The sequence below is a fragment of the Eptesicus fuscus genome, chromosome 13 (assembly GCF_027574615.1).
Source record: "Eptesicus fuscus isolate TK198812 chromosome 13, DD_ASM_mEF_20220401, whole genome shotgun sequence".
In the NCBI taxonomy this organism is placed as follows: domain Eukaryota; kingdom Metazoa; phylum Chordata; class Mammalia; order Chiroptera; family Vespertilionidae; genus Eptesicus; species Eptesicus fuscus.
In genome coordinates, this window is record NC_072485.1 from 44,208,519 (window position 1) to 44,220,828 (window position 12,310).

The 12,310-nt window shown below is 36.7% G+C and overlaps 2 protein-coding genes across 2 annotated transcripts; both read left to right on the plus strand.

Moving 5' to 3' along the window:
• The first annotated feature begins 3,262 nt into the window (after positions 1-3,262).
• Positions 3,263-4,484, plus strand: LOC129151292 (olfactory receptor 52P1-like). The gene is made up of 2 exons (XM_054725647.1): positions 3,263-3,935; positions 4,168-4,484. Exons 1-2 carry the CDS (start codon positions 3,263-3,265, stop codon positions 4,482-4,484), a joined length of 990 nt encoding a protein of 329 aa, XP_054581622.1.
• A 5,499-nt stretch (positions 4,485-9,983) lies between these two features.
• Positions 9,984-10,949, plus strand: LOC129151246 (olfactory receptor 52N4-like). The gene has a single exon (XM_054725411.1). The coding sequence runs from the start codon at positions 9,984-9,986 to the stop codon at positions 10,947-10,949; it is 966 nt and encodes a 321-aa protein (XP_054581386.1).
• The last annotated feature ends 1,361 nt before the right edge of the window (positions 10,950-12,310 follow it).

Below are 12,310 nucleotides of genomic sequence, written 5' to 3' on the forward strand. Positions count from 1 at the left end.
TTATCTCATCAGTACCAAAATTCCTGTTTTTTCACTGTTGTCTTCCTGATGAAAACGTTATGAAATATCCATGAGGTCATTAGTTTAATGAGGTTTCAGGTTCTGGTTTTTAGAGGGTCCAAATTTGGTCTTTGTTCATTTTACTTATAATTTTTCCCTTCATCAGATTTATAAAAAGTCTATCTATCTTAATATTTTCAGAGTCCATTTTTTTTTTTATTAATCTTCTTTAATTTTCATAGGTGTTTTTCTCTTTTTATTGCCTTAATTTTTACCCTTGTCAATTATTTGAATTAATTCACTTGCTCTTTACCTGGACTTCTGCATAAAATATCTGCTTTACTATTGCTAATTTGTCTTTTTCTTTTGATAGAGGTTATAAAAGCTTAAAAGAAAGGAAAACTTCTTTGGATATGTGTTTCAATTATGTCATCCTCATTTTAACATGAAGTTCTTTAAATATAATTTATTTTTATGAATTTCCCTTTTCCTCCCCCATAAGTTATTTAGTAGCATACATTTTATTTTAATTTTAAATATTTATTGTTGAAACTATTACATATGTCCCCCTTTTTCTCCAATTGACTCCTTCTAGCTCTCCCTTGTGCTCCCACCTCCCACCCGAGGCCTTCACTACCCTATTGTCAGTGTCCATGGGTTATGCATATATGCATACAAGTTCTTTGGTGGATCTTTTCCCTTCCACTCACCCTCCCCCACCTTCCCTCTGAGATTCCACAGTCTGTTTCATGTTTCTTTGTCTCTGGATCTATCTTGTTCATCAGTTAATTTTGTTCATTAGATTCCACATATAAGTGAGATCATATAAAGCTTGTTTTTCTCTGATTGGTTTATTTCACTTAGCATAATACTCTCCAGGTTCCATATATTTTAGATTCTTGCTGAATGGTTCTTTTGTTATTACGTTCTAATTTTATCCTTTTATAGTCAGATAATATATTTTATTGATGTGGATTTGGGTGATTGAGATTTTCTTTGGAACCCAATGTATGTTTATTTATGTGCACACATTTTGCGGTCTTGTTAATAGATGAGTTTTCTCATTGCTTGTGGTGAAGACAAAACAATAATTAATTTTGTTTATCTGCATGTTTGGGCTATCAAGTGTTGTTTTATCTTTTAAACCCACCTACATAGTAACGAATAATCTGCTTTAAGTCCAAAAATAAAGGAACTTCTTTGATTTTTTTTTTCCAGTGACTATGCATACACAGTACCTGGACTATTGAGGAATAGGAGAGTTTACGTCTCTTCTCACCTGACATATATGTACCTGGTATAAGAAAGAGTTGTGGCAAAGTTGACTCCCCTTTGATAACTATTTCTCACTCCTCAAATTTCCTACAATCTATGGCTTTTTTTTTTTTTTTTGTAGAGATCATTCCAGGACTGGTTACCCAGCTTTGAGAATAAAGAGACTTATTGAGGAGGTTTAAATTAAATATTTGTGGTTGAATAAGTGGATATAAATTTCTAGGCAGTAAAGTGCATTCCCATTTTGAAAACTTCCAGTTAAAGTGATTTATCAGATATTATCTTAATGAATAGACCTTTGTTTCTATCCTATTACCATCATGGTTTCCCATGTTCTGCAGAATAACTTTGGGTTTAAGTACTTCTTGCTCTGAACTGTGTCCTCCTAGAGAGTGGAGGTAAGGGAAAGGTGAGATAAATGAGATTGTTGTGTAAGAATTTTCCACAAGGAGAGATGATTCATCACTGTCCAGCCATGAGTTAAGGTAGAATTAGCAACTCATTTCCTGACATGGTGAAAGGACCACATTGAAAAGGATTTGGCTACATCTTATCTTTGAAATCACCAAGAACCACAGATAGAATGTGAATAAAGGTGTATTACAGAAGTAGACTGTAAAAGACTGGAAGTGTCTGTTTCAGAAGTAGAACCCTGTTTCAAGATTCACTCCAAATCTTAGGAAGTGGAAATTGGACACGTGAGGGTACATAAAGCATGTTCTGGAATTTCAAATGAAAGCTCATAGGGGATATTGGGATTATCTCTTGGTTAGTGAAAGCAGTGGAAACAACTATGTTAATCTTATGATCAGAAATAATTACCAAGCACTAGGTCCCAAACCAGAACCCATTCTGAGTTCAAAAACTAAACAACATGATGTCTACCTTCATTCAGGGAACTGTTGGTAGTTTGGGTTCTGCCTAATCTCTCCCCATACTCCAGAAAAGAAAGATGAGAAAGGGGTGGGGGTAGAGAAAGAGAGTGAGAAAAAGAGAGAGGTCTAGTACTTTTTTTTTTATGATCTATTCCTTTCAAGTTCTTTTTTTATTGGTCTCATTTTGTTTTTGTTTTTTTTTTCCTTTTTTATTAAGGTATTATATGTGTACATATCTTACCACTGCCCCCCCACCCCACTCCCATACATGCCGTCACCCCCCAGCGTTTTGTGTCCATTGGTTATGCTTATATGCATGCATACAAGTCCTTCAGTTGATCTCTTATCTCCCCCACCTCTCCCTAACCTTACCGCTGTACTTTGGCAGTCTGTTTGATGCTTTACTGCCTCTGTATTTATCTTTTTGCTCATCGGTTTATAATGTTCTTTATTATCCACAAATGAGTGAGATAATGTGGTATTTTTCTTTCATTGACTGGCTTATTTTGATTAGCATAATGTTCTCCAGTTCCATCCAGGTTGCTGCAAATGATGAGAATTCCTTCTTTTTTATGGCAGCATAGTATTCCATTGTGTAGATGTACCACAGTTTTCTGATCCAGTCATCTGCTGATGGGCACCTACGCTGTTTCCAAATATCAGCTATTGTAAATTGTGCTGCTATGAACATAGGGGTGCATATATCCTTTCTGATTGGTGTTTCTAGTTTCTTAGGATATATTCCTAGGAGTGAGATTGCTAGATCAAATGGGAGTTCCATTTGAGCTCTAGTACTTGTGAGGACAATAAGTCTTAGCTAAGAAACAATTCTAATTAATTTAAATGCTTATTTGAGCCCTGTCTCACATTCATTAATTTTATTTAACTAGTATGATATATCAGGCACGATTCAAAGCTCTTTACAAATATTAAGCCATATAATTCTTTTAACAATCCTAGGGGATTGTACTATATTAATCCCATTTTATAGATGATAAAGCTTACCTAACACTGTATAGCTAATAAGTGTTACTCTAGTCTCACTGATACCCCTGTTCTGTGTTGTCTCTTCAGGTAATGTGATACAGTGTGTGAGTTTCTGACCAAATAAGATGCTCAGAACTCTTGGCCAAACCATGAAGTCTCCTAATCACACTAATCTGGACACCTCTCTTTTCTTCCTACTGGGCATCCCAGGTATGGAACAGTTCCACCTGTGGCTCTCACTCCCTGTGTGCTGCCTGGGCACTGCTACATTTGTGGGCAACATAACCATCCTGGTTGTTGCCGCCACCGAACCAGCCCTGCACAAGCCTGTTTACCTGTTCCTATGCATGCTCTCCACCATTGACTTGGCTGCCTCCTTTTCCACAGTTCCCAAGCTCCTGGCCATCCTCTGGTGTGGAGCTGGATATATCTCTGCCTCTGCCTGCCTGGCACAGATGTTCTTCATTCATGCCTTCTGCATGATGGAGTCCACCGTGCTGCTGGCCATGGCCTTTGATCGCTATATGGCCATTTACTACGCACTCCGCTATGCCACTATCCTCACTGACACCATCATTGTCCGCATTGGAGTGGTAGCTATGGTGCGGGGCTCCATGCTCATGCTCCCATGTCCCTTCCTCATTGGGCGTTTAAGCTTCTGTCAAAGCCAGGTAATCCCACACACATACTGTGAGCACATGGCTGTAGTGAAGCTAGCCTGTGGAGATACTAGGCCTAACCGTGTGTATGGACTGACAGCAGCACTGTTGGTCATTGGGGTTGATCTGTTCTGCATTGGTCTCTCCTATGCCTTTATTTTAAAATATATTTTATTGATTTTTTACAGAGAGGAAGAGAGAGGGACAGAGAGTTAGAAACATCGATGAGAGAGAAACATCGATCAGCTGCCTCCTGCACACCTCCCACCGGGGATGTGCCCCCAACCAAGGTACATGCCCTTGACCGGAATCGAACCCGGGACCTTTGAGTCCTCAGGCCGACGCTCTATCCACTGAGCCAAACCGGTTTCGGCTCTCCTATGCCTTTATTGCACGAGCTGTCTTTCGCCTCTCATCTCAAGAAGCTCGGTCCAAGGCCCTAGGGACCTGTGGTTCCCATGTCTGTGTCATCCTAATCTCTTATACACCAGCCCTCTTCTCCTTTTTTACTCATCGCTTTGGCCACCATGTTCCACTCCATATTCACATTCTTTTGGCCAATGTCTACCTGCTCTTCCCACCTGCTCTTAATCCTATGGTATATGGAGTTAAGACCAAAGAGATTCGGGAAAAGGTTGTCAAGGTGTTCCAAAAGGGGCAGGGAACTGGGGTCAAGGCATCTGAGTGACCCAGGAATATAGAAGAGACTTAGTCCAAAAGAAAAGAAGCTTTTCAAGATTAAATGATCCTCAGTATTTGAAATTGGAAAGAAGTTTTAATAGGGTGATGATGCCTTCCACAGTACCTTCTAGATGATTTCCAAGGTTGAAAAATCACAGAGGAGATCAAGTTGGTTCAGCATTTTTAACTTCTATCTAACAAAGCATAACATTGGGAGAGTCTTCCAACCTAGGTTACAAGAGCCTCTGCATAGTCAAAGAAACTTTCCTCAGTTCTTGGCCCTCTCCCAATGCAGAGGCATAGATTTCTAACCTCGTATTTTAGGCTATAGCTGCTATTTTGCCATCTACAAGGATCAGAAGATGGGACCATACAGCAAGAGTGAAAGAGATTAGAGCTACAAGAGACCATAAGAAGCCTGAAACAGCAATCAGAAAGAATATATGCACCCCTTTGTTCATAGCAGCATTATTTACAATAGCTAAAAACTGGAAGCAGTCCAAGTACCCCTCAATAGATGAGTGGATGAAAAGCTGTGGTACATTTACACAATGGAATACTATGCAGCTGTAAAAAAGAAGGATTTCTTAACCTTTGTCACAGGATGGAGGGACATAGAGAGTAGTATGCTAAGCAAAATAAACCAGTCTTTTGTATTATTTGACATGATGGCATTTTACTTCCCAGCTTAACACACATTCAAGAGAAATAAATTAAAAGTAAGAGTGGGAGACCAGAGTACACTATTGTTTTGTTCAAGACTAATGAAGAGTATGCAGAATAAATAAGCCTGTAAACATTTAAATATTTCCTGTAAACATATACTGAGCTTATACCCCAGTAAGAGACAAGATTCATTCTTCTCAGGCAAATATAACACTTTAACCGAAACATCATGTTTGTATTAATGAGATCATACCATACTATCAACAAGTCTTATAAAGAGAAATTATATAAGCAAACTCATTAGGTAACCAACACCTTGGTTAAAGGACAAGGAGCCAACAAGTCTCAGCAAATTGTCATGAAACTGTTGGTATGAAAGAAGGAGAGCTCAAAAAAAAAATCCTATTTTATCTAATAGGATTTCATTTTGAGAAGATAATCTGATAAAAATGTCATATAAGATTTTTTTAATATACTTTTATTGATTCCAGGTAGGAAGGGACAGGGAGAGAGAGGTAGAAACATCAATGATGAGAGAGAATCACTGATGGGCTTGCCTCCTGCACATACCCTAATGGGGATCGAGCCCACAACCTGGGCATGTACCCTTGACCGGAATCGAACTTAGGACCCTTCAGTCCACAAGCTGATGCTCTATCCACTGATCCAAACTGGCTAGGGCATTTCATATAAGTTTCACATACGAGTTTATTTATTGTGTTTTTAAAGAGGGATGTGTAAGTATAAGATTGTTTAAATGAATTAAATGCATCTATAATATACTTTTATTTAATTCTAGTAATGCTGTTTTGGAATTATATAAGTTTAAATGAAAATACCAGTCCATGTTATAATGCATTATGATCATTTTTTGTAAATACATGTATAATAAATACATATCAATAATTTACATATATGTATTTTTAATCAAGCTAAAGATATACCAGAAGTTTCCTCTAAGTTGTAGAATTATGAATATTTTTTAGTAACCTTTAAAAGGATTAGCCAAAAAACATATATATGGAACACATAGACACAGACAACAGTGTGGTGATAGCCAGAGGGAAAGAGGGGTGGGGCCCATGTGCAGGTGGGCAGAGCAGGGTAAAATAGGGGTGGCAAAAGACTTTATTTGGGGTGATGGGCACAAGATGCACTGTGCAGATGATGTTTTATTAAGTTGTACACTTGAAACCTGTATGGTTTTGCAAACCAATATCATTCCAATAAATTAAATAAAATAAAATACCTATCATTCCAAATTATTTAATATATGTTGGTATTACTTTTATCTATTTTAAATAGGTAAAAAATTAGAATCAGTTACTTTCTAAAATTATTGTTGTCATCCTGATTATTATTTTAAGTTTTACATATTCATCTATTTTTTAACAATGTGGAAATGCAATAAGCCTAAGCTTTTGATGTCTTTCTTTTCTAGCCTAAACTTTTGATGTCTTTCATAACATTCATCATATTCCTTCCTTGAAAGTAAGCCTTTTAAATCAGGGGCCATATTTATGTATTTCCTAGACTATCTAAGAGAGTAGAAAATCTCAATAAAACATTTATTAAATGGAGAAATGAAACATTACATTTATTTTTAAAATAAAAAATGAATCAATGTGTGAATTTAAAATATTTCCTATTTAAATGCTTTTGATCTATTTTTTTCACAGAGAAGTGGGAAAAATATAAATTTGTGATAAATATTAAATCCTAGTTTTAATAAAAATAACTGTGGTCATTTTCATTCTTTACCTTTCCATATATGCATGCTAACACACAAACACAGACTCACAAGCGTTTATTCACTTAAATATGTATCATTATTCGGATATTAATAGTGGAAAGTTCTCTTTTTCTTCTCCCCATAGAGATTAGCTTGATCCCCACATGTATCTATGATATTTTGAAATATACTCTTGGGACACTTAACATACATTTTCATTTAAAGGCTCAGTTCAATAGTACAGAAAATAAGGAAGTTAGAGGTTGGCATCTAGCTACACATGCACATTTATTCTACAATTGTGATTATTTTCACCAACATCTTGAACACCTGGACCAGATGACATTCAGCTCGCTGTTTTGCTATCCAGAAACTAAGGTATTTAAGGCATACAAAAGAGAGGTTAGTTGCCACATTTTTTTTTTTCAGCAGTAAGATAAAATGGAGAGAGGATTTGAATATACATCAATTGCTTATTTTTTTTTCAGAAATAAATATTTTATTTCATTCACACAATTTGAAGGCAGATGTATTGTGTAAAATTGAGTGTTCCTGGAAAACATGTGCTTTCCCAAATATTAGTACGGCAATAAATGCAGTCTAATATACTGATCATGACTGTCTGTGTTATTTCTCTATCCACATAGAAATCTTTATTTCAGTAGTGGTAGAAATCATGACAAGGAGAAATATAAGAATAGAAAATAGTTCTTGTCTATTAGAGCAATCTTCAGATTATTTTTGCTTCTTACCTGTCCCTACCGTATTCCTCAAAATTATAGTGCAGTCTCCCTTGATTATTTTCTGGAGACACTGAGCTATAACTCTAAGGATGTAAGGCATGAAGAGAGGTCTTTGACGAGCATGCTTACTAACATGTTCAACCCGTGTTTACTTTCTATTTCCAACTCAAATTACCTTTGGAAAATCTGAGCTGTTTTCTCTTGGTGTCACTTTAGGCTGTAGAATTTTCCTTATACACTATCAGATGATGATTTTAAAATAGTCAGTTTTATTAATGAAGGGTAGAATGACCATTTCTATTGATGGAACACAGAATTCATTTAGTGGCATTCAATTGCCTTCTATGATGTTAATTTTTGTAAGCAAGCCAAAATCACTGTTGGTCTGAGGGTACACAAAATTTTAATTTTAACTTAATTCAATATGTCACCTTTATGGTAGCATTTTTGTGTCCTGTTTTCAAGTATTTGCCTATTCCAAATATCAAAGAGAATGTGTGTTTTGCATTTTACTTTTAACTCAATATTTTTCTAAAATTGTTTTTGTGTATTATATGATTTAGAGAACAAAATATGTTTCTTTTTCTTTCACATATATTCATTGACTCAGTAATACTTATTGAAAATAACTTTTTTTCCTCCACAATCTGCAGTGTTCCCTTTGTCATAAATTAAATGGTTTAATGTGTGCATCAATATTTGGTTTCTGGATCCTATATTTCTTGCAAAAGCATTTTCATCCATATTTAAAAGAATGGGCAATCTGTTTTTTAAGGAAGTCACATACATTTTCCATATGTTTATTTTAGGAATTGGAAAAATGAGGTTAAGATCCATATATTTCATTAAGATACTACTTTTTTTGAATTCCTGATCTTAGATAATTTGAGAGTCCAAAAAACCCTCAAAGGTGTTAAGTGAATTAAAAAATTAGTTTTCAAATTTAGGTGTTCTAACAAATTGGTGGCATTTCCACCACATTATTTGAAAATGCTTTTATGGAAAATCAGATACACCATTTTCTGTTTCTGGAGGAGTATTGGGAAGGTGTTTAATGGAAGCCAATTGGGTTGTTTGGGAAATTTGGTCATAGAGTTCCTTTCATGCTAGTGGGCAGAAAACTTACATAAAATTTCTTGTTGCTGTGCTTCCTAAAGGATTATCTGCCATTCTAATCTGCATGAATTTCCCATGAATTCTTATTTTGCTACCTGTTGGGCAGAGACTACAATATCTCAATGTTTCTCCCTTCCCTTTTTTACCCTCACTGATGAGGGTGGGGGTGGAGGTTGAGGATATTTTCCTTGAGGGTAGAAAGAGGATTCTGACTTCACTATTAAGCACCATAAAGTTAATTTATGACCCTATGGATTCTTGTGAATTATTTATTCTCTATTACCAAGAAATTTTCTATTATTTGATAATTACAAGATTCTTTATGATTTAGCTCCTGGCCAAATATTTAGCTTATGACTTTGTCCCACCACACCAGTGAATTCTCAGACACTTGATTGTTTTGATTTTTATATTTTTACATGTTGATTCTTCTCCCTGGAAATCCTTTTACAAATAAGTATCCTTATAATTTGTCTTTCTTCAAAATAGGTATCAAACCCTTTTTCTTTAACACAGTCAATAGTCTGGTGCTCACTTAGGGTCTTGTACAGACTTCTGTTTTAGTACTTGTTATATTTACTGTGATTATTTGTATGTATCTTGATTTCTACACTAACTTCTGAGCTCCTTAAAAGATGAAAATGTGTCCCGGTATTGTCACATTGTAGGTATTCAATAAATATTTCTGAGAAATAAAGAGATTAATAAAAGAATGAGATGCGATTTATTCACCCCAAATATTTAGTTAACTTGAAAATAAGATTTTGGTGTAAGTGCAGAATTTTGGATTAATTGATTTTTCTTTTGGATGAGAAATAAATTTATTGTGTGGTCAGAAGTAAAATTATAAAATTACATTTCTATTGACTCCCACTAGAACCCAATTAAAATAGTTTCCATTGTTAAAAAGTTATAAAAATGTAAACCCAAAAGGTCAGAGGGAACAAGTGAGAAAATAATAAAAATTGAAGATAACATATTTTTGAATGACAAATATTACTGGAGAAACTAGCCTAATTGAGGCAAAAATTGATTGAATGAACAGAAGAACTGATCAACAAATGAGCAACAAATAAACAAACAAACAAAAAAAGCTACTCCATGGAACTTAAAAAATATGATTGTGTGATCATTAAAATGCACTAGAAAATTTTAAAACATACGGTGAAAGTTACATAGTAATCATAATTTATATTTTCTCTTTTCTTACTCTAGATAAAAACCACATAAATTTTAAGCCTAATTGATCATGCTACAGCTGAATAAAACAGACCTGCACCCAGCCTCATTTATTCTTAATGGAATCCCAGGACTTGAAGACATACAAATATGGATTTCCTTCCCATTCTGCTCAATGTATGTTGTGGCTATGTTTGGGAATTGTGGGCTCCTCTACCTCATCCACTATGAAGATTCACTGCACAAGCCCATGTACTATTTCTTGGCCATGCTTTCCCTTACTGACCTTGTCATATGCTCTAGTACAATCCCTAAAGCCCTCTGCATCTTTTGGTTTCATCTTAAGAAAATTGGCTTTGATGAATGCCTGGTCCAGATGTTCTTTACCCACACCTTCACAGGAATGGAGTCTGGGGTGCTTATGCTTATGGCCTTGGACCGCTATGTAGCCATCTGTTACCCTCTGCGCTACTCAACTATCTTCACCAACAATGTTATTGCAAAGGTTGGGCTTGTTACTTTCCTGAGAGGGGTATTGCTTATTATTCCTTTTTCTTTCCTCACGAAGCGCCTTCCCTACTGCAGAGGCAATATAATATACCACACTTTCTGTGACCACATGTCTGTAGCCAAGTTATCCTGTGGCAATGTCAAGATCAATGCCATCTATGGTCTGATGGTTGCCCTTCTGATTGGAGGTTTTGACATCCTGTGCATTACAATTTCCTACACCATGATCCTCAGGGCCGTGGTCAGCCTCTCCTCAGCAGATGCTCAACAGAAGGCCTTCAGTACCTGCACGGCCCACATCTGTGCCATTGTTTTCTCCTACAGTCCAGCTTTCTTTTCCTTCTTTTCCCACCGCTTTGGGGGTCATACAATACCTCCATCTTGCCACATCATTATAGCCAATATTTATGTGCTCCTACCTCCCACTATGAATCCTATTGTCTATGGGGTAAAAACCAAGCAGATACGAGACTGTATCATTAGGATCCTTTCAGGTTCTAAAAATATCAAATCCCATAGCATATGAAAGAGGTAATTTCCAGGAGAGAGAAGGACTCCTATTTAGACAGGAACCAATAAAATATTTTGAGAAGACTTTGACCATAGAAATGAAGCATGTTGAATGATGCTTTTCTAAATATGTCTTGAGAATTTCAACATCACTGGCCAGCCCACCAACCTTTCTGTGAATTATTTTTGTTTCTCACTCCATTGAAATATTAGTCTAATAATTAACTCACATTCCTTGGACAAACATAATTTATTCATTAATTATTAAAAACTAGAGGCCCAGTTCATAAAATCCGTACACGGGTAGGATCCCTAGGCCTGGCCAGCAATCAGGGTCAATCAGGGCCTTCCAGTTTCTGGCTGGGACCTTTATTCTGGCTGCCAACCAGGGCCTCCCTTTGTTCTGTGTCGCCCCCTGGTGGTCAGTGCACATCATAGAAAGCAATAGAACTTCCAGTCTACAGGTTGAGCTCCTGGGAGGATGCTTTGCATATTTGCATATTAGCCATATATATATATTAGATAGAGAAACAAAGTGGAAGGAGATGATTTCATTTCCAAATAGTGATTATAATTTACAGACTGAGAGACAGTTGTTACTTTCCTCTGGAAAATATTGGCTATATATTTTTAATCAGTATCAAAATGCTTTTCTTCAATGACTTCTTTCTGAAAGAGAAACAAGCAAGACTCCTACAAAGTCATTAAGTTAATCCGTTTGAAATCTCTGGGCATCTTATTATTATTATTATGCTAAATACGTCTCCCCTTTCCAGATCAGGCATGTTATTTTCCTGCAAACTAATTTGATATTCAATTTCCTTCAAGAGGGTCTTTGAAAGCATATAATCTGGAGGGTGAGGTTAATAGAGGTTACATCTTCACAAAATGTAAAAACTATCTATACTAATAAAAGCATAATATGCTAATTAGATTGGAAAGCCAAACGACCTTCCAGATATCCTTCTGGAGAAACTCGCAGTGGCGGAGGCCAAGGCAGAGGCAATTAGGGACCATCAGGCAAGCAGTGGAGCAGTTGTGGGTGATCAGTCTGGCCAGGGAGCAAGCAGTTGTGGGCAATCAGGTCAGCAGGGAAGCAGTTAGTGGCTATCAGGCAGGCAGAAAGAGGCGTTTAAGGGTGATCAGGCCAGCAAGGGAGCAGTTAGGGTCGATCAGGTCAGCACATGGAGCAGTTAGGGGCAATCAGGCAGGCAGAGGTGGTTAGGGGCTATCAGGCAGGCAGGCAGACAGGCGAGCAGTTTGGAGCCAGCAGTCCAGGATTGCAAGCGGGATGTCTGACTGCTTGTTTAGGCCCTGGCCTCTAGCTGTATATATAAAACACATGAGTGGGGACTTGTTTCCAAATTGACTTGGTTC